Genomic DNA, 26,751 nt, shown 5'->3' with positions numbered 1-26,751 from the left:
ATAACCCCACCGATGCTTTGCAGCTGAACGATGCGTTCGAGATAACGTTGGCCCACAGCTCAACCAATCAAGTCTCTAGATTTTGCTCCTGCAGGTGGCTGGTGAATCTCCCGCTAAGACCAACGCCCATAGAACCCCCCGATTGTTCCTGACCAGAAGATGCTAGCGCGTTTTTGGTGTCACTCCAACCTCCATGAATTCACGTCTCAACGCCTGCTAGGGATAGCAGCTTTCACCAGCCATCTCAATTGCAATTAATAAAACTATTCCTGGGACGTGCCAGGTCTGTGCCATTTTCTCTTGTCTTGTCTTCCTAGTTCCACGTAAGATTCAACATTTGTCTCTCATTTTGAGACTGTGATTATTCTTCGCTCAGTTGTGAATCGCTCATGGCATTTACTCACCGTTGATGGTCTCTTGTTAGCTGCCAGTGCCAGCATCCGCAAGCACCTTTAAGCACCGCCGCGAGTCCATTTTCCTTCTATCTCTTCACAAAAACCAACACAGAACTCACTCCTTGCAAACAACAAACGCATTCAGCGAAATAGCCTCGTCAAGATGCGCGGGTTCATCCCCCTTCTTCTGGCTCTTTCTGCTTCTTATACCACAGTCCTTGCACTTCCCCAGCCTAGAATCGTGCACCGCGATGCTACAGCCAAACCCAAATACTCAGTCGTTCCTTTAGAACCTGGCGATGATGACCCAGCTTCAGGTGACCTTGGTGGAGGAAATGGAGATGGGAATGGGAATGGGGGCAGCAGTAATGGCAGCGGTGGCGGTAGTAGTGACAGCAACGGAGATGGCGTCGTGACAGTTATCCGAACAGTGACGCGAAAGCCAGTCACAAAAATTGTCACGCAAACCGAAAAGCCCAGTATCGTCACTGCTCCCGGAAAGACTGTCACCAAGGCAGTCCCTACTACCGTCTCGGTCATCAACATGGACGATGAGCCAGTTACGGAGACGGTCACTGTCCCTCGCCCCAGCTCAAAGCCGACAACCACACGGGAGCCCGGTACTACTACCGAGGAGCGAGAGCCGGTTGCCCAAAGTACAACTGATCTGAGCTCGGCTGCCGCGCCAGGCGTCACATCTCAACCCAGTCCTCAGCCTCAGCCCATACCCCAACCTGAGCCTGAGCCTGAGCCCGAATCACCTACCAACATTGAGTCGCCCCAGACTATTGAAACGTCGTCAACCACTTCCATCACTGATTATCCTCCACCCGTTGAGACAGTTGCTCAGCCTCCTCCTACTATCGAAAGCCCAGCCCCGGTTTGGGAGCCAACTACCCTCCTCACCCAGACAAGCGAGAGTGCTGGAGCTCCAGAACAAACTGAACGTCCTGCACCGGACGCTCCAGTGGCGCCTATTCCTTCACAGGGTACCTTTGTCGAAAGCCATGCGACTCAGGATCAATCCTGGTCTACTGCTGCCGCGCCTTATGACCCCCCTGTAGCGCCAACAACTTTGATCACATTGACTACCACTACCACTACCACTCCAATCCCCGAAACCAGCACCCCTGAGTCAAGCTCAGCCTCAAAGACACACGATAATGGCGCATGGCACACCTCCTACCCGGCCTGGAATGGAACAGCACTGGCGATCTGATTTCGAGATATCTGTGAAAAGTTAACGGCTTCACTCAGCTGCAAGTGCAGCATGCATTCAACGGAGGACATAGACAAAAAGGTAAGCAGCATGGCGAATAGGGAGGATAACTGGCATAGCATCATGGTTTCCTTGTAATATTGGGCACAGTTTATAATAGACCCAGCGAAAGGAGGCAAGCGGACCAAGCGCTGGGACGTTTTGCCGCATGTAATGAATAATACCAACCAACACCAAGTTTCTATAAACAAACGTGCAGACCAAAGCATGAAACCTGTGTTTTGTGTAACGAAATTAGCTGAACCCTGCTAGAGTGTACACTATAGCTGTTGAATATGATCATATGGCGTACTAGTGTATTGGCTGTGGCTAGAAGAATGATGTATCATCTCAGAGCTTCTAGAAGTCATGGCGTACACGAGCCTGGCAGTTTTGACCGCACATTAGTTACAGACATAAACAAAGGGTCGAAACATCCAGGAGAGGCAGAAATCTCCATTATCCAGGAACAATACTAACAAGAAAACGACTCATCATTCATACGATTTTTCGAAATAGTACAAATATTTGGCAAACCCACAACAGAGAAATGCCCAGCTCAATCATTTCGTTCGTTCTTACACACTGCGAGCCTGGTGCAAGCAGTTGATCAATTTTACTCAAGTTGCGGTTCTTTGATCCACGATCTTTTGCCGTCATCCAACATATACAAAACTGTTCGTCACTCTGTGCCGCCTTGGAAATGGAGCACTAACTAAGAAGCCTAGGAACACCACAAATATCAGACTTTAAAATTCATAACTTTCACACTTTACAACAATCATGGATTCTTCCATGAGTCCCTTCAGCACCAATGGCAACGATAGTTCCGCCAAGTACATTGCCAACAAGGCCGGCAGCCACAATGAGGCAGTCATCATCGCAGGAGTCATGATCGGCTCAGTTTTCTTCGTCGCCATCGTTGGAGTGGCTTGGATGTTCTTCAGGGAGCGGTCTCGAAAGATTAAGGACCAGCTGGCCGCGACCAAGACTGTCAGCGCCTCTGAGTATGTCTGATTCGGCAACGGGGGAACTCAGGGCATTGTCGATCATGAGGCGACTGTCGGAACGGGATGTTGGCGGAAGCAATTGAAGACAAGTTGAGAGACATAGGGGTCTGACTGGCTGAAAAACAAGACACAGCATTCATTTCCTGAGTAAGGGAGTCGGGGCTATTTGAATCTACACTCATTCATTTATATCTCAATTTACAAGGATAGTTGTAGCCCTTCAGTTCACAGGGTGCCTGATTATTCCTCTGATGCTGTGAAGGAAACTATTTGTGGTCGCACATAAGTTTGCATAATTTCCTTGTCGAAGAATAAGTCCAGGACTTTCGGAATTGGTCAGTTACTACTCCGTAACTGCCAGGTACAAAGTTATTCAATGTCGTTCCAGGTTGCTCGCCTTATCCTTGATTGGCTCATGAGCTGCCACAATCCCCAGTCACAACTGCAGCATCAAATCACACTTCAAGCCCAACTTACCTCAACCCTATGCAAGACTCATCACAGCTGAGAACCTATCTCCACATGAGATCGCACAGTGTGACAGGCCTCGAGCCTCTTTGTCAAAAAGCCATCTCCCCATTGTCGCTTGTCTTCCTTCTCGAGTTCTCCAATGAGACTGATCCACGTCCAGTACATGACCCACGCTGGGCAGCAACAGTTCATACAGGCCAAGGCGAGGCGATTTGAGGCGGTATGTGAATAGGAAATGAGATCAAATATCGGGGTTTGAGGGAACAAGTATTTAAACCTCTGGTCTTCTCTGCGGGTTTGGAACGCTGTTTGAAGTTGAAACAAAGATCTACAATTTCTACAAGTCATTTGTTTCTTTGCCTTGGTCCACCAACCCCACATAACGCCGGCTCCGCCTCCGAAGCCGCCAATCTCATCCGGAATCCGGAGCGCCCAATTACGTCAAAATGCGTCCCACCTCAAGCTATCAGCTACGAGCAACGTTAGCGGTACTTCTTCTGTTCCTCTCATGCCTCGCTCTGGCCTCATCAGAGTCAAAAGATGCCAGCAACACGTTGTCTCAACGCGACGAGGAAGCAGGTTCAGGATGCAGTACAGAGGGCCAGTGGCACTGTATGACCAATTCATTTCAGAGATGCGCAGGTGGACACTGGTCGATCAAGATGGCTATGGCTGAAGGGACAAAATGTGAGCCAGCGGGTTACACTGATGACTACAATTTTCGAATTGAACATGATGGCCAAGGGAATGGCGATGGGCGTGCTGAAGGACAGAGTAGTAGGGGATCCAACTTGGGATCAAGAGCTTCGGCAAGCGGGATTACTATTGTGGTCATTTCTTGTCTCTGTATTACTGTGGGAAGTCTTTGCTAGGTTCAGGACTTTATCACGACCACTATCGTTTCGGGATAAGGTTGTTGCAATCTGGGCATCTGACTGAGGAGGATGAACTAAACAAAGGAAATATTGAACGAAACCCAATTTTCACACCCTGACAACTAACGTTAGCTCTTGCGACATACTGTGATATAATGATCCAGATTGTTAAAATGTAAAATGGCATGCCAAGGGTCTGTTGAAGTGGACAATTCCCCACCAATACCATTCTATCAAAATACCATAAAGGGAAATCACATCAGCTTCGGAGATATTTCGTTGCAACTCCCCCCGAATTAGGTAAACATAAGGCGGCAGTTTCGGCATTCTTTGCAAATCATCACCGAGAGGAGCTCACTTGAACAGAAAACCGTCCGCTAGGAGCTGCCATCCCTGCCCCAATCTTGGTCTTAGAAGCACGGGCATCGCAACATTGCTCGGAAAACTAGCGTTTGTTTCAGCATTTCCCACATCACTATGTTTATAGTTTCTCCTCCAATTAGCTTCCCTGTATCATTATATCTCTGGGGTTGTAAGGAGCACTCCGCCAAGCATGTAATGGGTGGATATATACTCATATTGCGCCTTTGTAAACTTAATACGATTTCCCTTTTGCTTCTTTGGATCGTTTTCAAGCCTCTCGTTACATTTGAAAACATTCTTTTCCCTAAATCTTCTCTTCTCTTTATACTGTCCTTACTTGGCGATCTGGTAATCGTAAATATGGTCAGCTTCAAGTATCTCAGTGCTCTTGCGAGTGCTGCCCCGGCTCTGGCAGCCTTTGGCGTCACCACCAGTGGTAACAATCTTGTTGTTGACTCTGGCAACTCCAACGGTTTCTCCGTCACCGTCAGCAAGAGTGACTGCTCCATTAACTCGATCAAGTTCCGCGGAGCTGAGTACCAGTACAAATCTCAGACTTCTCACATTGCGTCCGGTCTGGGATCGTCCAATGTCCAGTCTACTGTTCTTGACAGTGAGTATAGAGCGTGTGTCAAACGCTGCAACATGCTGACTTGGGCGTAGACAAATATATCAAGATCACATGTACCACTAAGTCAGGAGACTTTGATCTAACTCACTACTATGTCGTCCAGAATGGCCAGAGCATGGTCTACATGGCCACTGATACAAAGTCACAACCTGCTATTGGCGAGCTTCGCTACATTACTCGCCTCGATCGCTCCCAACTGCCCAACGAGATACCTTTTGGCGAAGCCTCCAATACCTCGGGTGGTTCTGCGGTCGAGGGCTCTGACGTCTTCAATGTCAACGGCCAGACTCGTTCCAAGTTCTACTCGTCCCAGCGCTTCATCGACAACGACGTCTGGTGCTTCCAGAGTAGCGCCAAGGATGTGCACGCATGCATGGTCACCCACGCCTCGCGCTCCTACGAGAAAAGCTCAGGCGGTCCCTTCTTCCGTGATATCAACAGCAACAACAACGGTGACTTCAGCGCCCTTACCTTCTATATGAACTCCGGCCATGCCAAGACTGAGGAGTTCCGCCAGGGCTTCCATGGCCCTTACGCCTTGTCCTTCTCACGATCTGGTGTTCCAAAGGCTCAAGATATTGACATGTCCTTCTTCAAGGATCTTTCTATCCCTAACTACACCGCCGACTCCTCCCGCGGCCGAGTAAGTGGCACCGCTACTGGTGTTCAGTCTGGCTTCCAGGGTGTTGTGCATTGGTTCAACAAAGACTTTCAGTACTGGGCCTACACCTCTTCCAACGGCGCTTTCACCTCTCCATTCATGGTACCGGGAACTTACACTCAAGTTCTCTATCAGGGTGAGCTCAAGGTTGCCTCTAAGAGCGTGAGCGTCTCTGCCGGCAGTACTGCTTCTTCTTCTATCGCCGCCGACTCCGACATTACCACAGGAAAGCACACCTCTGTCTTTCGTATTGGCGATTGGGATGGCCAGCCTAAGGGTTTCCTTAACGCTGCCAACCAGCTGCGCATGCATCCTAGTGACAAGCGCATGGCCAGTTGGGGCCCTCTCACCTACACTGTAGGCTCTAGTTCTGCTGGTGACTTTCCCATGGCTATCTTCAAGGCCGTCAACAACCCAGTCACTATCAAGTTTAATCTGCCCTCTGCCATCTCCACCCAGGCCACTCTTCGTATCGGTACCACTCTTGCATTTGCAAGTGGCCGCCCTCAGATCACCATCGGTAGCTTCAAGAAGGCTTTCGATGCTCCCGTCAAGATCGACTCTCGGGGTGTTACGCGGGGAGCTTACCGTGGATTCGGTGAAGTTTACGATGCTCTTATTCCTGCTGGCACACTCAAGGCTGGCACCAATACCATTACTATCGAGGTCATCTCTGGTAGCTCTGGTGCCGACTTCCTGAGCCCCAACTTCATCTTTGATGCCGTCGAATTGTTTCACTAAACAAACCAAGTTCAGCAGTACGTGGTGCTCAAGGCACCTAGTCAATCATAGTTTCCAATGTACATATTAGTAAAGAGAAGACAATTTTCATAACAATCAATCACTTGATGTTAGATACTATCTTGAAGGCTCACTGAACATGCGGCCTGTAAAGTTTCAGAAGACGGTCATATACATGTACGGTGAAGATATTAAGTAATCTGTATGATCCATTACCAGGTCATTAGAATATGCCCTCTTGAACCCGATTACGACGGCTGTCGTTTACGGTCACCGTAGCCCTTAAGGGCATGCAATATCTTAACAATGACATAACCAGACGGACTTATTTGAGGTTTCTCCAGTAACGAACTGCCACAAGCTGGCTTATATCAGCCAGGAGTGTTAAGATTAGTCTCGATCTTTGGTGACGAAAGCACCCAAAATGTCAGTAATCACTAATAAAGATGGGGCCACACATAATTTAGGATTACGAGAGCTATCTCCGAGGGTCAGTTGTATAAGTGCAACAAGTCCGCGCAACAAACACAGATAAATCAAATTCTGTACTTGTTTTACATTCGAATTTAGAAATTTTTGAAGATGCCGTCTTCTCAAGGTACTATTCTGATCACTGGGGCCAATGGAGGGCTTGGGTCAGCCATTGTGACCAATATTCTGGGCAAAATACAACTGGCCAGCAACTACACCGGTGTCTATACTGTCAGACGTGCGGCAACGGCAACTCGACTTCAACAGGTTTTGAAATCAGCTCCAGGGTGTCATAGGCACGATGTCGTTGACTTGGACCTCAGCTCATTGGCGAGTGTCAGAACAATGGCAGCCGGGATCAACCGTAGGGTTGCTGCTGGAGACTTGCCTCCCATCAGAGCACTCATCCTCAACGCTGGATATCAAGACCATGAAGAGATTGTGAGTTCAAACCACACAGTCAAAGACATACTATACTCATCAAAAACAGAAAATATCAGATGATGGATACGAGATGACTTGGCAAGTTAATTTCCTGGCCAATCAACTACTGACTCTTCTCCTACTTCAGAGCATGGATAAAGAAAATGGTAGGATCCTTCTGATAGGAAGCTGGTCCCACGAGTAAGCCGTGGCATACAAGTAAAATAGCATTTGTTGATAATGTCCGTAGTATCAACGATGAGCGAAACAACACAAATATCAAGTGTTACACGGGGCACGACAGTCTATTCCCTGGCCCAGAAGAGCTCGCCAAGGGAACATGGAGCAGACCAGATTCTGGCGGAGGATGGCTTACGGGATATCGACGATATGGGGCAAGCAAGCTATGTGCGGTGATGCTCATGTAAGTCCACCAAGCTTTTTGACAGAGTTAGCATCTGACGAATGTAGGCACGAACTCGCTGGTCGTCTCGTTCAGGATCCACAGCTATCCAATATCGCTGTGGTTGGTCTTGATCCCGGTGCCATGGGCTCAGATCTACATCGACGGGGCAGTTTTGTCATGTCTCACTTCCTCAAGATATTAGCCCCAGTCATATCTCTTCAGGCCAGGTTCAAGCCCAACGGGGATTTCCGCCCACTGTGGAAGAGTGCTGAAGATGCAATTCGGCTCGCCTTTGAAATTGAGACCCCACCGGGCGTGCTGCTGTATCTGAATGGTACAGATGAACTTGAGACTGGGAGGGAAGCAAAAGATGACGCCAAGAGGAAAGCCTTGTGGAGCTATGGTCTGAAGGCGGCAGGGATTCAACGGGATGACACAGCTCTGAATGGATGGCAGTGACTTGGGATGATTATGAAGTTCGCTTTGTCGCGTTTGAGGATTGAAGTCGGGTTTGTAGTGGCTGATGATGAGTAATGGTTTGTCAATCCTAAGGCCTTGCTTGGCCTATGTATGTGTGATCGAACAGAGACAGATCCTCAACAGTCCGTAGTGCACGGCATATTATCTCTTGCTCTCCTTAATGAGATCATGGATTGCTAGTTAGATCTTGGGGACGGTGTCGCTTAAGTTGGCGATCGGGCAACTGATATGCGATAAGAAGGCGATTGATTCGTTTGAGTAAAGCTGCTCGTTATCTGGCGGTTTTCAATAGTCCAGGGACGATCAGAAAATGTGACAGCCATGCCATACCCTAAGAAGTGAACGGCAACGGCGGTAACAAACGGGTCTTCCGGCAAAAGACAACAGGGGATGTTATGAAATAGGTAGCTGGGATCAGGGTCCTTGGTAAGGCTCAGCAAGAAAAGTAGATGATATCCCCGACGGTGAAATACAGAGAGAGCTTAGCTTCAACAGCTGTCGCAAGGTTTGGTGTTTTAGGGTGATGATCCGCCAACGTCTAGCTCTGTGTGGACTGAGCGGGAAAGGGCTAGGAAAGGTTCGCACTCAAGTAAATGAGTTGTTGTTTCTTTTTCCTGTTGGTGGTCCCACTTGGTCGTCAGCTTTGAGTGCACGGAAGATGATGCCCCAAGTTTCAAATCATAGCCCCTGAGCAATCTGAAACAAGCCCGCTTAGGTCCCTTGCGGAATTGACAGGCACAGGTCCAAAAATGGAAAGATCTCTTTCATGGTCTGGACGATCGAACAAAGATACTTTTTCTAGAGTGTCAATCTTTGCCTTCTGGTGTTATTGGGCTTGTGATGACGGGGATGATCACTCCTGGTTCTAGCAGGTGAAGAGTCACTTTTCACCCGAACTCTCTCCTTTTTACTGCAGATTCGGGTCAAAATAAGCTTCTTGACAACAGTTCTCGTCAGACATTGCTGGAGGACATGCCAGCGCTTTTCTCTGGTACGCCTTGATGGAACCTAGCGCCAGAGCGACTAATGGCGGCTCGTTCAAGCCAGTCAAACTGCATCTCCAGTCTTTAGATGCCACAACACGGCGGCGGCGCTTGGGAACACTAGGCTCTGGCGCCTGTATATCCAACACAATTGCTGTCCGTCCACACATCATGATATCAAAACAAGACCCACGGGCTAAACAGTCCAGCAAAGCACTGCCGTTACTCTCGGTCGGTTGGCTATCAAGAGCCACAATTTTACGGTAGATACCCATCGTCCTATGCCGTCGTATTGTCGTATCCCTGCCTCATTTAAACAAGAGGCGCCAACAGCCTCCAGAGCCGGGGATCAAGGTAATCGGTTGGCGCTGGTTGCGAGCACCAGGCCTTAAATTAATACACCACAGCTCCAGTGGGTTCCAGGGGACTGACTAGCCGACAGCCAACGACCGTTGCACCTAATTTTGAAAGGGTTTTGATTAAAGAACCCCCAGGTTCCATGTCGTCAACAAGGAATCATTTCCCTGTTGTGCTCGAGTCTTCTCTCTCTCTTTCTCTTGTTTGCGTGTTTATCTGTCTCTTGCTCTTTTTCTCTTTTCCTTTCTTCCCTCACTCTTCTTCACTCTAACCCACATTCATTACACTTGAATCCAGGCTTGGAGCTGGACTCGTGCCTACAGTATACGACGGCGATTCAATTGCTTTTTTCCCTTACGCTTGTCTACCCCGAAACCTTCCCGACTTGGGCCATCCATTGTTACAGCTTTGAGCAACCTCATTCCAGTCCTAGCTTCTAGAAGGCCTCCGCCGCACTCAGGTCACGCCGCCGTTTGAGCTATTGCTGCCGTCAGCACTGCACAGTCACTTACATCGCCATATCGAGGTGAAGCTGAAGGATTCGCTCCCAAAAATAACAACCTGAATACAGTAGCGGCAGCACGAGGCACTCTCAGCCCAGCGATCCCTACAATCTTCCAACAGCCACTGTCACTGACGGGCAGCTGACAATAAAGATGCCCGCCATGTGGGACAGCTTCAAAACTGGCACTGGCCCCAGCATTCATCAACAACCACCTCGAGAGCTCAAGAACCGACCCTTTCTCCGCCAGACCCAGAGTTCGAGTTCATCACAAGCACTGCCACAGAATAGGTCCACCACGAGCGTCAACAGCAGCAACGGTAGAAATTTGAACAAGTCACGCGACAGCTACTACGACAACCAAACATATCTCCAAGACGACTTCGAAAACCGTCTTAACGGTCTCGGGATTCGAAACGGCCCTTTCAGATACGAAATTCGACGTGGTAAGACAGTTCGACAACCATACAGCGCTGGCCCACCTCGTCTGTAAGTGCTACTTTCCTTCGTCCTATGCTTTTATTCCATACACTACATCAAAACCGATTCGGAACTGCTGCGCCGAAAGGATGCAACCCAACACAGCCCATCATAACAAAGGGCCCATCAAAAGCTTTGTTAGAATGCATGATGAATATAAGTCAACCTAGCGCAGCAGGGTTCGCTACATGCGCACGCCTCATTTCAACACGTGCAGGGTACAACAAAGCGATGAAGGCTCATCAGCCTCTTCTAGCCAGTTGGGCATCGGCAATTGTTGGAGTCGTTCGTCGTCATATAGTACGCACGCTCAAGATCGACAAGCCTGCGTATCCGTACCTGTGCAAAACTTGAGACTTTTATTCCAAAGTGACAAAAATGATTACCCTGGCAATCGACTGTCATCTTTACTAAATCTACCTAATCTTTTGGTCACCCAGGATTGACGTCTCAAATTTTCTTGCCCCCTCCCTGAGGGGACCTCTACTGCTTCTCATACGCCTGATACGACTTGGCAATAGCGACAGTATATCTGTTCCTGACTAACACCTTATCTTCTCTCAGCTCCCCTGCTCTCGGCTCAGACGACATCCGAGCGAACGCTCCTCCCCGAAACCCTCGAAAAGGCGAGGACGACTCTCCTTGGAGACCTGCCTCGTCCGTTTATCCCGACGACGAATTCGACTCGAGCAAGCGCCACTCTCGTCACTTACACCATCGATTATCTCGCTCCAAGGCGCCTGCCAAAGACATGTACGGGCGTTCTGTCGAAATCTCCCCTCCAAGCTCCCCCGAGTTTGATGCTGCACGTTACGAGTGAGTAATCTTGGTTCTGAATTCTTCTTCTTGCAGGTTTCTTGCCTGGCTTATCAGTTCTTTTTGGAATTTGTTGGCACTCTGCGTGCTATCCTCAAAATGCGATCCTTCAGAATCAATGTACAATCACTAATACGGTGCTTTACTTGCAGACCAAACTCTCAAGATGTTTCACCAATCGATGAGAGCCCAAATTTATCTCAGCTGGATCTTCTAGGGGAACGCCGCCTCACTCCCCGACAATCACAAACACACCTTCGTAGCCAAATACCAACTATGCGTCGCGATAAGCCAACAAGCCCTGGTCAACCTTCACCACTTCGCACGACTAGGTCAACCGATCAACTTGCAGATATCACCACTCCGTGGGAAACCATGGAACCACCGGCTAGCTCATCCGACATGCCCCAGCAAACCTTTGGACTCACAACAGTCGTCACTGGACCGCAGCGTACCACTTCTGGCAATCCTTCTCCTTCACTAGGACAGCGGATTCGCAAGTTTGCTAGAGCAAAGCCAGAGCCTGTCAACACCAGGCCACCATGGAATGGGGCAAGTGGCCGTGCGCCTATGGTCGATCCAGTTCGGGACGATCTAACTGTTGCACCATTGAGCTTGCAGCGTAGGGTCAGCAAGCGTGTTGGGCTTGGTCGCGACCCGTCTCCTGAAACACCTAGCGGCAATGCTGGAACATCTCGACGACTCCTACCTTCACGGTCCACCCAGAACCTTAAGGAGGCTTATAAAACACCATCTCCCGAACTCATTTCTCACTCGTATCCCAGTCCACCCAATACTGGCTCTCCTCCCTCTCAGCCCACGATTACGCATGCTGCCGCTGCACCCATGCTCAATCCTAATATGGTCCCTGACCAACTCAAGGCAGTCAAAAGGAAACCATCGCCATCGAGTCACAACCCACATACGTCGTGGTCAAGTTCCGTTTATTCCGCAATGACAGAAGACACACTCCTCGGTAACAAACCGGCCATTAGTTCCATGGGGCCAGGAAGTCAGTCGACAACAGGAGACCTTTGGGTACAGCCTACTTCTCGCTTCAGTGTCACGACATGTAACACTGCTGCTGTTGCTGTTGCTGCTGCTGAAACACCTCGTTTATCCGACAGTGAAAGTCAAGCTTCTCCGCCGGACACACCGAAGCAGCAACCGTCAGTAATGGATCGTAGGAGACCAGTTCCCGGCGGAGATAACTTCAGGAGAGCTTCAAACGTACCAATCATCATATCGATGAAATCAGCTTCGCCATCTAATGATCGCCCAGCGTCTATCATTTCCACAGATAAGGCACTTCCCCCTGCGCCGCCAGAGATGCAGTCGGCAAACGATCGTGTGGCATATCTCACGGCTAGGCTTGACAGTCTGGCGCACCGTCGCAATAACATCAACAAGAGTATTAAGCAGATGACAGAGTTGATGCCCACAGACAGGCTTCTGTCTAATACAGACGTTATTCGCAAGCGTGAGATTGAAAAGAAGAAGGTGGAAGGGCTCAAGGAGGAGCTGGCAGAGATTCAGAGGGAGGAACACGACTTGGGCTTGAAGCTCTACCGAGCCAATAAACGTCTGGAAAGAGAGGCGGCTTTTGAACCCTCATCTCTCTGGGTTAGGCGCGTCACATCATAAAGAGTTGATACTAGCGATAACGGGTTTGCCTGTGGGTTCGAGAGATTGTATCTCTCTATAAGCAAGGCGTTGAGAAGATATGCATAGCGGATGGAGTTGGGCTTCTTTGTTTTCGATTCTTTTTATTTCTTGGAGCCACATGTTCATGGTTCTGGTTGTCAATTATACAGGTACAGATTCTTTGATGGTTCAAAAGACCAACTACAACGGACAAATAGACCTGACAATGTATACAATTCACATCATGTTCCCCTTTAAACCGTGTTCTGGTAGGACATGCAGATACTCTTTTCTTCTGTAATACTAATAGCTAATAGCACAGATCAAATGACTATTATTGAGTAATTAACCACATGCAGAGATTCCAAACTTCTGCTGCGGCGCCATTTCAATGGTCGTTGAAGCTACCCATACTTAACTCCTGACTTATCCTGGTACTCTCTCTGCTTCTTACCATAATGACCTCCTCACCACCGACCCAGGAGGACGCGGTCCATCACAACGGCCCTCCCAGCACCTCTGACAGTAATCACCAGGCCCACCATCCTTAAGCGGGGTGATGCAAGCGCACTCCTCGATTAGATAATGACGACAAAAGAGATAGACACCTGTACGAGGCGGCTGTGGGGGAACTTCGTCCTCTTTTGATTCCGTACTCAAAAGCCCACGTACGCCGTCGACCAGCTGTTCCGAGAACGATCGTTTATTAGGTGTTTCTGAGGCAGAGTTTGGCCGCGAACCTCCCTGGTTTCCTTGGTCGATCTCTGGTGAAGAGTGATTCGACTCAGGAAGCCGCGGGAACGAAACAAGGTTGTTAGAATAAGAGCCGACAGCGGGAGGACCAACATAGTTCCCTGCTTCATCGTAGTGATCTGATGGGTAGGTTTGTCGAAGACTGCGGCCGCCATGAGAAGCAGAATATGCCCTACGATTCTGATAGCTTGTGGCATATCGACCAGGTTGGCTGAAGTTTCCAGAATAAGAGCCTCTGGGCAATTCATGTTCAGAGCAAGGGATGTTCCTGGGCTGGTCGCTTCCAGAGCGGTAGCCCCTTCTGGAATACACGATAGCCCGAGGGTGAGTACTGCTTTGGCTTTGAGGAATTGGCCTAGGACGCGAGGCGTTTGTTCGAGGATTTGCCGTGGTATAATATGTTCCGTGCGGACTTGGTCCTTCTATGTAGTAGGACTCCTCGTCTGTGAAATCTCCTTCCTCTGCTGCAGAAAAGCCCCCTGAGCAATGCGTATAAGTGATTCCACTTGTGGAGGATGCATATCTGCGAGGCTCAACATGGCCATAGTCGACCTTACGGTATCCAGATTGTACGGTTTGGGCATGCGACGCGCTGTGAGTGCGTCGATGAGACATATTCGCTCCTCGGACCTATCTCTCTCTGTTAGTTCTCTCGATCGGGGCTTGGGAAAACCTACCTTGGTCTTTTTATGATCGTTATGTTTTGTTTCTTGCCTCTTGTGCAATGTGCTCGGTAGTTGCAGAGCAGATACCAAAACAATTGATCACGAGATGCTATCCTGTCGTACAGGTTACGTTACCATCGGGAGTGTTCCAGCAGAGCTTCTGGATAGTGTTTGTGTGTGTGGCTTAGAGTCTGACCTGAGCGGGATGGTTTATTTATATATCAATATTCAGCCGATGCTAGCGAGGCCTTTGGCTGTTCGATTCGTCGGTTGACAGCATTGTTTCGCCGAACATGGAGTGTGCTGAATGAAGGTGCTTGTTCTCTTGTACGCCACGAGGAGTCATCAAGCTTTGGCGAGCAGGAGCACGAACAGGCGCCTAGATCCGTTGTAAGAGGGAGAAATAAAAATCATATCGTGGTAATAAAGAGTGACAAGGCCGGACTAAATGCGTACGTGATTCATGTCGCTCAGTGGCTGTCAGTCAATGGAAGCAATCTCAAGGTTGTGCAACGGGTCACTCTTTATTTCGTCTAGGACTCCGTCCTACAGGACACAGTGATATCTAGTAGCTGTGATTCAGCTCTAATCGTAAATGTCTGATCCTTTCAGTTCTTTTCGTCCGAGTCCCAGCCCTGATAGTGCCTCAGTTTGATGTGATAGTGATAGTTGTGCACTCTTCTCGCGTTAATCGTGGTATTCTCAGTATTCAGCAAGGCAATTTCTTTGATACTGAAGACCGCAACACGGGTCATGTGAGGAACGTCAGGGTCTGGATGCTGCGACTCAACGAAGCGCATGTTGAGCGAGATTATGTGTGGGTGCCCTTCCTGGGCGATATCAACGCGGACGGAATCATGCCAGTCCAGCGGCGGGATAGGTCGTTCAGGGACCACATTCTCCACGCCCGAGATCATCATCATCATGCCATTATCATCCTCGTAGTCGACTTCGAAGGTAAGTTTAATGCATGTTGCGCTGCCGAAGGGAACTCGAAGGTAAGATTTGAGATCAGGGTAAAGCTCCATGCCTCTGCGATGGTAGATACCTTCGGGGTGCCACTCTCCGATGGGTCCTCCAGAACCCATTCGAACTTCAACACCGGTATAGGAGCGCTGGTGTCTCAGAGGTATACCCGTGCCAATAACGGCGTGGTGATGGTTCCAGGCGTATGCATCTGTGCTGTTGTGAGGGAAGAAAAGGTTCTGGATTCCAGAAGACCACAGGGGTCTTCTGATCGGGGGAAGTTCGTTCCAATCAGCGGCATCGACATCGTTGTAGACGAATATACGGTGGACTGTCTTTGAGATATCCTTGATAAGGGTTTCGGCGAGGACGCAGCGTGACATTGAGTAGAAGGGTCTCTGCTCACTGTCTATTCCGAGAAGATGAGGCTCGCCTTGAGGACCTCGCCCGCTGATGGACTCGAACATTACGGTGCGTACCTTTCCGGCCACCTCTAAAGATTTTTCCGCCATTTATCGACTCCTTGGCTTCGTGAGAGGTTAGTCATGTTGGCTATCATGTACTTCGGGGACTTACCACCCTTCGCGGACCGCAGACTTGTAGGATCTTCCTCCTTTCTCTGTTGGCGAAGATTATGCATATGGAGGATGCAAAATCTACCTACCTTAAGTGAGGTGGTCAAATGATCGACTCCTCATGGTTTGATAGTTATAGTCTAAAGACAATGGCAGATGTGCGAAGCAGTGCCAACAGTTCCTCCCCCCACCAACAAGTTCAGTCTATACAATAGGTAGGCCCTCAGACTTTGGGGCCCAATACAAAAAATTACAAACATCTACAAGGACTTTTTTGCTGCCTGCTTCCTCAAAAGGTCACGTTTGGTTTGACACTAAGTACGCAGGATTGTTGTTTTCTTCACTCACCACCAAGTAAACCGATGTTTATGTGAAGTCATGAAAGTTTGGCGGGACAGAGACAAAGTCGAGATGATACTCACCAGTGGGGATAAGCCAAGCTCGTCTCGATGATCGTTGTCAGTTCTCACAAAGATAGCAAGGCCTCGGTGCCCCCGGGGGTACAGCGCCGGGAAATGTGGGCTTGCTCGGTCTCCTTGTCCGCATCGATCGGAGCTACAGGGTATCATCCACGTCTAAAAACAGCAACTCGAGCGAAGTGTCTCATTACCTCGTGCTTTGATTGCTTTAAAACATGTTTTGGGTGACAGCAGAAACGGCTATTGTTATGTGAAAGTGTAAAATATTATCTATGAAATGGATGCAATGATGTAAAATGAACCAAGAGAATCAAGGCTTTTGCAGACTTTCATGTTTTTGACCATGCATCTTACCTCATTTTATATAGTGTTCCACAAATTAGATCGATCTTGTAAAATCTTTGCATGTGGCATGGGAGAGAAACAGGCTGTCTTTTGTGCCAAGCACCGTGAAAAGTATCAAGATAATGCCCTACTGATATGAAAGCAACTATAAGCATAATATGTTTTTCAAATCTCGATTTGAACCAATTTTTACCTATTCAATGCCCCCGTGTGACTTAGTCGTTGCTTTTTCTGTTGTTCTTGGATTCACCTGCAACAAATAACATGATGCAACAAAGTGAAGCAGAAGGAAAGCAGATCGCAAGTCGCCATTCACCGCGATTCACCGATGTTTGGTCTTTTCGTCTAGGACAAATGAATCATTCTGTTTCCACTTGTTACAAAGAGTCACTCGCAGGGAAGAGAAGCAAAGTGTAGATTAGCACCGAAGGAGCCTACAGAATAACACAATATCTTCCAGGTGCAGAAATCAGATGAAGCCAATGCCAGAGACTTTGAAAAGAAACTCTAGTTCTCATCTCCTATCATAAAGCTACGATTGAACACCCCGTAGTAATTGGCCGTCCTTCAGTAGCAAATTGCTGATATAGCTTGAAGTGATATAGCTGACTACTTCACAAATGGATGGCCTCAAACAAGCCGTCCTTACTGTGACGGCTGAGATAGTTTGTTGAGTACTAGGGTACCCAGTATTGATTCTCTGGATATCAAGAGCCATAATTGGAGGTCTTTCCTGTTATTAATATATTGTATACCATTAACCCCGTGCACAAAAGCAACAAGCATGCAGAGTCTTGTTTCCAGTGCCCCCGGTCGAAACCGAAGCCAAGTCAAGAGACCCAGAAGGGGCCAAACTTTTCATTATAAATCATCCCTCTCCGGACCACTTTCTCCACGGTGCTGGCGTCTCAGTGTTACTATAGCACTGAGCACATGCCTCACGTCTTCAATTGTCCATGATGATCTCGGAGGATATCCCAAGCGAGAGCAACGCAGTGCTGATTTACGCCCCAAGCGTTGCTTTCTTCGTTGTGACGCCTATCTTTATCCTTTCCCGCCTTTGGAGCCGTGTAGCCAGGCGATCGAGTCTGGGTTGGGATGACACAACCATCATTATATCCTTTGTAAGTCATGCCTGATACTGGTACTCACAAAGGGCCGACACTAACGAAATAGTTCTCGGCCTTGACGGTACAAACTGTCATGGTAGTGTCCTGCAGCTACGGATTTGGTCGTCATATTGAAACCTTGACTATAGATGACAAGTTGATGGCACTCAAGGTGAGTAGCATCTACTACATAACTTCAACAACAATTCACTTAATGATAGCTCTAACTCCTCTAGTTATTCTATGTCGCCCAGATATTCTACAAACTCACTGCGAATCTCGCCAAAATATCGATACTCCTGCTATATCTCCGCATATTTATCCAAAAATGGTTCCACAGGTGTTGCTATACCCTCATAGGTACCATTGCCTGTTATATGTCTATAGCCTCAGCCTTGTCAATCTGGCAGTGCCAGCCGCTCAGCGGTGCCTGGGACAAATCTATCCAGTCAACTTGCATTAGCCTCAACAAGAACTGGCACGCGAATGCTGGGTTTTCCATTGGCACCGATACCTTGATATTGATGTTACCAATACAGCCTATATGGATAAGCCAACTACCCGTCGCGCACAAACGTGCACTCATGATGGTTCTCACCATGGGCGGCGGTGTGTAAGTGAAATCCGGCCAGACAAGTACTAGGTGAACTCATTCTACTTAGTGTTATAGTGACATCCATCGTGCGCATGACAACCCTCGATCTGGCAACCAAAACTCTTGATACGACATGTACGTGTCTTGTGTGAAAATACAAAGTTGAACTCACTGACAGTGTTCTAGTCGAAATTAGCTCCACCATGTGGACTATAATCGAACAGAATTTAGCTATTATCTGCACATGTCTCCCTATGTGCCGTATCCCCATCGCTATCATCTTCCCATCATGCTTCCCTAATTCAAAGAAATCTTCACACAGTGTTTCTCAACGCATAGATGGAACTCGAGTTCAGACTGGAGCTTGGAATCCTTATGTTGGGCCTAGAAGTGCACAAGGTCTTACACGAAGTGTCGTCCTTCCAAACGATGAAGCAAGCGAGGAAGTCATATTGGGCTCTTTAGAAAGAACTGATACGCCGTCCACGTTGGCAAGTGCTGCTGGTGTGATAAGAAAGACTGTTGAGTATGGTGTCACATACGAGGTTAACCCAGAGGCCAACCCATAGGTAGTCTGGGGCAAGGGGTATGTGGCAAACTTTCAGGTCTATACACGTTGTTCTTCTCTTTCTTCTCGTCTTGTCAACCATCTAAAGTCATACTATGGGTGAAGCTTACTCGGGGAGAGCATAGAATGTTTGATCCATGTATTTTTTTTTTTTTTTTGTACAGATATGATATACACTGGAGGGAACAGCGGAGAAACTAACTCATGCCCTCCATGAACTCAACGCGATCGAGAATCATCTGACGGTAACCCATGTACTCCTTCAGACCCTCCCACTCAGGGCCCGACTCCTCTCCATGCCTCCAGGGCTCCTTGAACCCCCAGGCACAAGCAATCTTGTCCATAGCAGCTCGCTCCTCTTCCCTCAGCCACCTGAGACGCAGTGGTGTGCCAGGCGCCCAAGTCACACGCTTCATCTGATCCTTGTTACTTAATTTGGCAATCATACCCATTGATCCCACAACCAAGAAATATCCAGAGATACCAGCAACGCCGAGGCCTGTTGCTGTGGATATATCCATAGTGTTCTGCCAGTAGGCCGCATATGCTGAAGCAAGACCAAAGATACCAAAGGGAAGAGAGCCGAGGGCGAGAGCAGGGGTAGTGGAGTGCTTGATCAGCTTCTGACGTTTGAATGCTGGAAGACTGAAGGAGGCTTCAACAACGCCCAGTGCTGAATCTAGATTCTTGGCGTCAATAGCAGTCTGCAGAGCCATATCGGCGACGCCTTTCTCAATCGCTTTGACTGCGGCGTTGGGGTTTGAAGCCACGTATTGGACCACTCCATTCTTGACGACCGGCTTCTTCTTGGTCGCAAACATCTCGAACACGGCTGGAAGCGACTCAGGCCGGCCTAGCGAAGCCTGAATAGCAACGTAGAGTTCAAGGAAGGCGGGTGTTATCTCGACATTGGGCTGCGAAATGATTGCATAGGCCGAGTACGAGATCTTTTTGACGCTATCGGCAAGTTGGGGGTCCATAGAATTTGGTCTTTGGCCAGTTCGCTCTGCTCCCAACTCCATGAGCTTTGATGTGGACGTCCGCGACTGAGCCTCGGCCCTGTGGATTTGAGGTTGGAGGGCTTGAGCAGCCTTGAGGCACGTCTCAAGGGCCGCAGTCGTCAGTTGCTTCGCCGGAATTCCATCTGTGGCCAGGAACTTCTCCTTTGTGCTCTCTACGATATTTGCCAGTTGTGTCGGATCAGTCAATTGTCGAGGGACTTTATCGGCATCGGCCGGCTGGATATTGAGGTCTGGGTATGTTGATGCGGTCGCAGCCCATCGTGCACGCGGACCCTTTATCGTTGTCCTTTTCCTATGGCGAATGGCAGCTAGGAGTGTTCCGCTGATGAAGGCTTGGTTTGCGATTGTCGGTGTTGGTGTAAACGCGCATCGATGGCAGATATTGCCAATGTGCCGGGTACCGACTCGTGACATGGTTGTGTGTCCAAGAGATGATGGCCAGTTTTGGTTTCTAGGAGCCCCAGCCGTTTCTTTATCCCCGATTGCCCACGTCCTTCTTAAGTAAAAATCTTCCGGTCTTGTTTGTCGTTGATGCTATTTAGAACCCGACTTTGAATTTCGCAGCCATGATACGCGAGCGGGAAGCCCCCACCTGTTGGTGATTAGCGATTGTGATAGGCTGCCCACCTCCATGCAAATTCTAGTGGAAGCCAACTTTATAAGTCATATCGCCCGTTGAATACCTAAACAGGACCAGGTGCTGTGCTTGCAATACTGCTCATCTCTCTTACAGATAAGTACCTATAGTCATCCTGAATGCAGTGAAATGAATCGTTTTTTCTGGCTTATGTTGTCATGGTCGCATCAGTGAAGCTCTAAACAATCAAAGCCTGAGATATCTTCAGGAACTTTGGGTTAGAACAAAGCGGGGCAAAGCCCAGACCATCCATGCCCAGCGTGTCCACTGTAAGTAGCGGTGCTGCCTTCCATTCTTTCCATGCAGCGTACGCGTGCCATTGGCCATGACGAAACATGAGGTGGCTCTCGCCTTGGGGTATCCAAACTGATCCAGTACCTTGGGCTCAACCTTGACCTTTATATAACCGTTCCTTGGCTGGTCTTCACATTCACTGTTGCCTCCCCAGGCTGTGTCGTAGGACTTGTATATAAACTCAAGGTCGGGACCCCACTGTCCAAGTCCGAAGACCCCGACTATCTCTTATTCTTCCGCAAAACAACCTCAACCACCCCATCCCACGCAGTTCAGGACATAGAACGACTCCGTGATGCCTCCACCACCACCTCCTCCTCCGCCGCCGCCGCCTGGTGCCATGGGTGGTCCTCCTCCGCCGCCTCCACCTCCTCCAGGAGGTCTTCCTGCCCGTCCGCCTGCTGGGGCTGGCAACAGAGTATGTTCATTTACTGCATACCTTCGTCTGTCGCTGTAGTTAGCTTGACCAGAATCTGACAACTCTCCAGGGCGCACTTCTCTCAGATATCCACAAAGGCAAAGCCCTCAAGAAAGCTGTCACCAATGACCGTTCAGCACCTCAAGTTGGAAATACATCAAATTCGTCGGCACCTCTACCTGTTGGCGGCGCACCTCCTGTCCCCGGCTTGGGTGGTGCTCCTAAGCCCCCAGGAGGCCTAGCACCACCGGTCCCAGGAGGACGAGCGAGGAGTAATAGTGATCAAGGATCTCGCGATTCGACGGCAGGCATGGATGCCGCGCCGCAGCTGGGTGGTCTTTTCGCTGGTGGGATGCCCAAGTTGAAAAAGAGCAGGGGAGGCATTGACACAGGCGCAAATGCTGATTCTTCATATCGATCGGATCCTGAATCTACTACCTCAGCACCCAAACCTCCAGTCGGCTCCGCACCAAGGCCTCCGTCAGCAGTTGCGCCAGCAATCCCTGGGCGAGGGCCTCCAGTACCGCCTCTGGGAGGAGCAGCAAACTTGAGAAAGACGACACCAGTGGGATCCAAGCCTCCTCCTCCTCCTATAGGAAAGAAGCCACCTCCCCTGCCAACCTCAAGAAAGCCTTCGTCAATGTCTCTGCCACCATCCGCGCCCTCACCATCTTCAGCGCCTCCTGCTCCACCGCCTCCTCCGCCTCCTCCATCAAACAGTGCATCGGCTCCTGCCGCTCCTCCTCCTCCTCCGCCTTCTGCGGCACCTCCTCTACCGAGTCAGTCGCCGGCTTCACGATCTTCAATACCGCCTCCTCCGCCTCCTCCGCCTGCAGCATCACATTCGACACCATCACTTGCTGCAGTAGCTGCCATTCGCGCCGCTGGTCAAGCATCTCCAAGCGCGGCGCCTCCTCCTCCCCCACCTCCACCTTCTGGATCAGTACCAGCACCTCCGAGCGCACCTTCACCCCCGCCACCAACGACACGGTCTCGAGGCTCATCCCTTCGTCAGTCCATGTTGGATCCAAGTATGTTCACTTTGACAGCCAATGGAGCAAAATCCCCAAGCCCGAAGCACTCGCCAGCACAAACGCCCGGTGTTGGTGGTGGGGCCCGTATTGTGATCAACGACTCTAGGTGGCAGTTCAAGGATGAAGGTTTGTTCCCGAAACCCAGGGACTTTGTAGGTGGAACAAGAAAATATAGGGCAGGACGAGGCAGCAGTGTACCGCTGGATTTGAGTGCTCTGTGAGCATCATACACGTTAGTCCCCTAGAGCTGTGCTCTCTCAAAGAGTTTGATGATCAAACTATGCTATTCATAATGAGATGAGCATCATGCGATTGTTAAATAGATAGGATATTCGAGACAAATATGAATCGACATATCACACAGTATGAAGTAGTCAAGGGGATTTGGTGTTTATCGTGAGATAATGCTGGTCATGAGTTGAATCTATTGAATCATTTCTTAATGCCACGGTATGGTATAGTCGAGTTACATACTCTTAGGTGGTGTACATATATAGATAACCGTCTCAAATTTACATAGACTTGAGGTAGTTGGTTTCCTTGATCTTGGCCCTTCTCTCCTTTCGCATCGCCTTCTTAAGCTCCTCTCGCTTTTGTGCGGCCTCAATGTTATGCTCAACTCCTCGATTCTCTTCTCCGAGGATATTAATAGACTGGCGTTGAAGAGGAATCTTAGGAGCCAGAGCCTCGAGATTACCCTCAGCCAACAGCTTGGCCTCGAGGGTCTTTTGACGCTTGGCTGCCAGTTTTCTTTGCTTCTTCGACTTGGCTTTAGTGTCGTTAGTGATGTCTTGCCTTGCGGTACGATATCAGGTATAAAACATACAGAATTCGTCACCAGCATCGGCATCCGCCGAATCGGCACTCTTCTTCAAGACTTCCAAGCAAGACCACAACCATTCTGGGTATTCGTCATCATTCTTTGCGACAGGGTCTTGTCCACCCTTGGTATAGTTTAAGCCATTAAGAACAGTTCCCGGTGCACACGATGATCGTGCAGCAGGGACATCCTTCTGTGCCTCACCGGGCGCTGTAACGGGAGTCGAAAGTTGAGGTTCTGTGGAACGGAAATTCGTCGTTGTCGAAAACTGTCGAAGAATCGGCTGCGAGCGCCGCAAGGAGGTGGCGCGCAGACACCGAGCGCAGAACATCATGATTGCTGGTGGTGGGTTGGTGGGAGATGAAGTGTGACAAGGCTTGATGCTCTGGAGAATTTTTGGACGACCAATTGGTGGAGGGCCAATGAGAGGTGACGGAAGATGTAAAATGTCAGCCTTGCGCCCAATTGGAAGCCTCCAAAATGTTGAACTACAATTAATATGCATTGGCCCTCACAGGTGCAACTGTGTAGTTTCCTTATGAGTTCTTTTGATTCGTTTCTTCCTGATATATACAATTCATACAAGGTCAGATGATTGCTTCACCCTTTTTTTGGTGAGCCGAGACACTCAAATCATGATATCTAGACCATAATTCCCTCTCATCCAAACATCACATCCATGCAATTCCTTCTCAACTCAGATTCTGGTTTAAGTAAAGTCTTACGATGAGAATCGGCCGTGGTTGAGCTTGGCAATCTTGTCGCTAGTGTGAACTTTGGCAGCGAGATCAAGCTCTTGATCCTTCTGGTCGACATAGTTTTGTTGCAGGAACTTGGTGCCCTTGATCTTGTTCGTCTTCAACAATTGCAAATACCTCTCTAGTCTCCAAAGTCAGTAGACGCCCAAAGCGTACTCTCGGCAGCCCTCGGGGAAAGCTCCATATCAAAACAAACTGACCTCGGAGGTGGCCGCAGTTCTCCAAGTGGTTGACACCCTCTCGAACGTAGCACTTGTTGAGCTCCTCTCCGACAAGACGAGTCATCATGGCCCCAACCCATTGCTCTCGGATGAGGGAATCCTCGGCAGCCTTGAAGGCTTTAGTATCATCGTAATCGACGCCATTGAATGTAGGAGGAACGGTGGGCTTCTGAGCCTTAAATTGCTCGGACTCGGGAGTAGGCATGGTGAATCTAAGGCTGCCTTTTTGGCTTATGAGTAGATTATAGAATTGTAGCGAAGGACAGCGCGCAAGGCTGACAATGGGACTCAGTCGATATCGGCAACTTGGGATGTCCGAGTAGCTTGAAGCTCAACCTAGGTGAATTGAATGTCCAATAATAAGCGACCTGAATTCTCAGGCAAGGTCAGACCCACAAGTCCATCGACCACCTTCCCTGTCAGTTCAAAGGTCCTCACCGCCCTCATGAGCCCCACCATTTTGACGGCAGGAAAAAAAAAGTAAGAAAAAAAAAGTAGAGTCCAACCACCAGCTTAAAAGTCTGCTTTCTACATCCGCCCTCTTCCCATTTTTTCCCCTACTCATTCTCTCCCGTCTAGACACTCATCTTTCCCTACCACCTCTTACCCCCTTCTACCTTAATACATAATCACAATGGCTAAGACAAAGACAAAGGAGAGCAAGGCCAAGGTTACTGAGCCTCTCAGCACCGTCAAGGCTGGAGGCATCACCAAGCCTTCCAAGTCCTCCAAGTCCAAGTCCAAGGAGCTTGCTAAGGCTGCTGCCAAGAAGGTCACCAAGGAGAAGGACACCAAGAAGAGTAAGAAGAAGGCCGAGCCCGAGTCTTCTTCCGAGTCTGAGTCTGAGAGCGAGTCTGAGGCTTCCGACTCCGACTCTTCTTCCTCTGAGGAGGAGAAGAAGGTTACTAAGAAGACTGTCACCAAGGCCAAGGCCAAGGCCGCTGAGTCTTCATCTGAATCTGAGTCCGACTCTGGCTCAGACTCCGACTCCGACTCCGACAGCGAGTCTGAGGAGGAGAAGCCCAAGGCTAAGGCTACCAAGGTTAACGGTACTGCTAAGGCTGCCGCTCCCGCCAAGAAGGCTGAGTCTTCTGACTCTGAGTCTGGCTCCGGTTCCGACTCTGACTCGGACTCCGACGATGAGAGTGAAGAGGAGAAGCCCAAGGCCAAGGCTGCCGAGAAGGTTCGTACACCCAAACTCTATATACTGAAACTACTTCTTACTAACTCCATACATAGAAGGCCGATTCTTCTGACGACTCCGACTCCGACGATTCTGAGGATGACTCCGATGACAGTGACAGCAGCGACTCTGATGAGGAGGCCGGCGCCAAAATTGAGAAGACCGAGGAGGCTCCTTCAAAGAAGCGCAAGGCTGAGGATGATGGCGATGCGGATGCCAAGAAGACAAAGACTGATGAGGCCACTACCCTCTTCGCCGGCAGCCTAAGCTGGTCCATCGACGACAATGCCCTCTACGAGGCTTTCAAGCACATCGAGGGTCTTGCCAACGCCCGCGTCATGACTGAGAAGGGCACTGGTCGCAGCCGTGGCTTCGGTTATGTCGACTTCAATGATGCTGCCTCTTGCACCAAGGCCTACGAGACCATGCAGGGTGTTGAACTTGAGGGCCGTGCCATCAACCTCGACTATGCCAACGCTCGTCCCGCTGATGCCAACCCTCAGTCTCGCGCTGCCGACCGTGCCCAGCGTCATGGTGACACTGTCAGCCCTGAGAGTGATACCCTCTTCGTCGGTAACCTTCCTTTCGATGTCGACCAGGACACTGTCCGTGAGTTCTTCAGCGATGTCGCCGAAGTTGCCAGCGTTCGCCTCCCTACCGACCCGTAAGTAGCAATATTGACTCTGCCTCTGCGTTCCTGTTACTAACTCTGAACAGTGATAGCGGTAACCTCAAGGGCTTCGGTTACGTCAGCTTCAACTCGGTCGAGGATGCCAAGCAGGTCTTTGAGGCCAAGAATGGTGCCCCTATTGGCAACGGACGTATGTCCCGTAGCGTCCGCCTGGACTATGCTAGCAGCAGACCTCAACAGGGCGGCGGCGGCTTTGGTGGTGGTCGTGGAGGTGGTCGCGGTGGCGGCCGTGGTGGCTTCGGAGGCCGTGGAGGTGGTCGCGGTGGCGGTGGTGGTCGCGGCCGTGGTGGTGGTCGTGGTGGTAGCTTCGGTACTGGTGCTAACCGCACTCCTACCACTTTCTCTGGCTCCAAGATTTCTTTCGATTAAGCGTGGATTGATGCACAACGGTTGCGAACTGAGGGCTTCTGGCGGGTTTACCAATAAGTGGGCTTTTGTGGGCTGTCGATTCAACACAAGACAAAACTCCATTATGGAGTAGTGGGCTTTGAGAATACGCATCACACGCGTAAAGCAGTTATAGACCTGGGGGCTATTACACTTGAGGGACCGTGGGCTCGTGGCATCTTCATAAAGCACCTTCCTGGTGCCTTTGGCTTCTTGATCAAGCCTGTCTTCAAGGCAGACACCACGTGGGCTTCTGAGGGATTTGTTAAACCACTGTTTGGGAAGAGGCTCCCTCTGTCTTCCAGACATTGTGGAGTGGACCAA

General features: G+C 49.6%; 13 protein-coding genes across 13 annotated transcripts; 8 read left to right on the top strand and 5 right to left on the bottom strand.

Moving 5' to 3' along the window:
* Positions 1-558: 558 nt before the first annotated feature.
* On the top strand, positions 559-1,614 carry FMAN_00939 (uncharacterized protein; the record flags this gene model as incomplete). Its single annotated transcript, XM_041829153.1, has 1 exon — positions 559-1,614. One exon carries the CDS (start codon positions 559-561, stop codon positions 1,612-1,614), a length of 1,056 nt encoding a protein of 351 aa, XP_041676273.1.
* A 1,966-nt stretch (positions 1,615-3,580) lies between these two features.
* FMAN_00938 (uncharacterized protein) lies at positions 3,581-4,006 on the top strand (the record flags this gene model as incomplete). The annotated part of the gene is made up of 1 exon (XM_041829142.1): positions 3,581-4,006. The coding sequence occupies one exon, from the start codon at positions 3,581-3,583 to the stop codon at positions 4,004-4,006; it is 426 nt and encodes a 141-aa protein (XP_041676272.1).
* Positions 4,007-4,732: 726 nt separating this feature from the next.
* On the top strand, positions 4,733-6,405 carry FMAN_00937 (putative rhamnogalacturonase B precursor; the record flags this gene model as incomplete). Its single annotated transcript, XM_041829131.1, has 2 exons — positions 4,733-4,985; positions 5,036-6,405. 2 exons carry the CDS (start codon positions 4,733-4,735, stop codon positions 6,403-6,405), a joined length of 1,623 nt encoding a protein of 540 aa, XP_041676271.1.
* A 582-nt stretch (positions 6,406-6,987) lies between these two features.
* FMAN_16014 (uncharacterized protein) lies at positions 6,988-8,164 on the top strand (the record flags this gene model as incomplete). The annotated part of the gene is made up of 4 exons (XM_041829120.1): positions 6,988-7,317; positions 7,367-7,500; positions 7,550-7,723; positions 7,771-8,164. 4 exons carry the CDS (start codon positions 6,988-6,990, stop codon positions 8,162-8,164), a joined length of 1,032 nt encoding a protein of 343 aa, XP_041676270.1.
* A 2,017-nt stretch (positions 8,165-10,181) lies between these two features.
* Positions 10,182-12,967, top strand: FMAN_00936 (uncharacterized protein; the record flags this gene model as incomplete). The annotated part of the gene is made up of 3 exons (XM_041829109.1): positions 10,182-10,516; positions 11,072-11,323; positions 11,476-12,967. 3 exons carry the CDS (start codon positions 10,182-10,184, stop codon positions 12,965-12,967), a joined length of 2,079 nt encoding a protein of 692 aa, XP_041676269.1.
* A 450-nt stretch (positions 12,968-13,417) lies between these two features.
* FMAN_00935 (uncharacterized protein) lies at positions 13,418-14,335 on the bottom strand (the record flags this gene model as incomplete). The annotated part of the gene is made up of 1 exon (XM_041829098.1): positions 13,418-14,335. One exon carries the CDS (start codon positions 14,333-14,335, stop codon positions 13,418-13,420), a length of 918 nt encoding a protein of 305 aa, XP_041676268.1.
* A 658-nt stretch (positions 14,336-14,993) lies between these two features.
* Positions 14,994-15,863, bottom strand: FMAN_00934 (uncharacterized protein; the record flags this gene model as incomplete). The annotated part of the gene is made up of 1 exon (XM_041829087.1): positions 14,994-15,863. One exon carries the CDS (start codon positions 15,861-15,863, stop codon positions 14,994-14,996), a length of 870 nt encoding a protein of 289 aa, XP_041676267.1.
* Positions 15,864-17,646: 1,783 nt separating this feature from the next.
* FMAN_00933 (uncharacterized protein) lies at positions 17,647-18,963 on the top strand (the record flags this gene model as incomplete). The annotated part of the gene is made up of 5 exons (XM_041829076.1): positions 17,647-17,814; positions 17,867-17,971; positions 18,036-18,412; positions 18,462-18,529; positions 18,581-18,963. The coding sequence occupies 5 exons, from the start codon at positions 17,647-17,649 to the stop codon at positions 18,961-18,963; spliced, it is 1,101 nt and encodes a 366-aa protein (XP_041676266.1).
* A 196-nt stretch (positions 18,964-19,159) lies between these two features.
* On the bottom strand, positions 19,160-20,398 carry FMAN_00932 (uncharacterized protein; the record flags this gene model as incomplete). Its single annotated transcript, XM_041829065.1, has 1 exon — positions 19,160-20,398. One exon carries the CDS (start codon positions 20,396-20,398, stop codon positions 19,160-19,162), a length of 1,239 nt encoding a protein of 412 aa, XP_041676265.1.
* Positions 20,399-21,210: 812 nt separating this feature from the next.
* Positions 21,211-22,588, top strand: FMAN_00931 (uncharacterized protein; the record flags this gene model as incomplete). Its single annotated transcript, XM_041829052.1, has 2 exons — positions 21,211-21,333; positions 21,404-22,588. The coding sequence occupies 2 exons, from the start codon at positions 21,211-21,213 to the stop codon at positions 22,586-22,588; spliced, it is 1,308 nt and encodes a 435-aa protein (XP_041676264.1).
* A 291-nt stretch (positions 22,589-22,879) lies between these two features.
* On the bottom strand, positions 22,880-23,521 carry FMAN_00930 (uncharacterized protein; the record flags this gene model as incomplete). The annotated part of the gene is made up of 2 exons (XM_041829041.1): positions 22,880-23,136; positions 23,194-23,521. 2 exons carry the CDS (start codon positions 23,519-23,521, stop codon positions 22,880-22,882), a joined length of 585 nt encoding a protein of 194 aa, XP_041676263.1.
* Positions 23,522-23,908: 387 nt separating this feature from the next.
* Positions 23,909-24,371, bottom strand: FMAN_00929 (putative NADH-ubiquinone oxidoreductase 12 kDa subunit, mitochondrial precursor; the record flags this gene model as incomplete). The annotated part of the gene is made up of 2 exons (XM_041829030.1): positions 23,909-24,066; positions 24,146-24,371. 2 exons carry the CDS (start codon positions 24,369-24,371, stop codon positions 23,909-23,911), a joined length of 384 nt encoding a protein of 127 aa, XP_041676262.1.
* Positions 24,372-24,800: 429 nt separating this feature from the next.
* On the top strand, positions 24,801-26,409 carry FMAN_00928 (uncharacterized protein; the record flags this gene model as incomplete). Its single annotated transcript, XM_041829019.1, has 3 exons — positions 24,801-25,349; positions 25,406-26,013; positions 26,067-26,409. 3 exons carry the CDS (start codon positions 24,801-24,803, stop codon positions 26,407-26,409), a joined length of 1,500 nt encoding a protein of 499 aa, XP_041676261.1.
* Positions 26,410-26,751: the final 342 nt, after the last annotated feature.

The sequence above is a fragment of the Fusarium mangiferae genome (assembly GCF_900044065.1).
Source record: "Fusarium mangiferae strain MRC7560 genome assembly, contig: FMAN_scaffold001, whole genome shotgun sequence".
NCBI classification, from domain to species: domain Eukaryota; kingdom Fungi; phylum Ascomycota; class Sordariomycetes; order Hypocreales; family Nectriaceae; genus Fusarium; species Fusarium mangiferae.
Note: the sequence above shows the minus strand (reverse complement) of the source record. Positions and strands in the feature narration are given on the sequence as shown.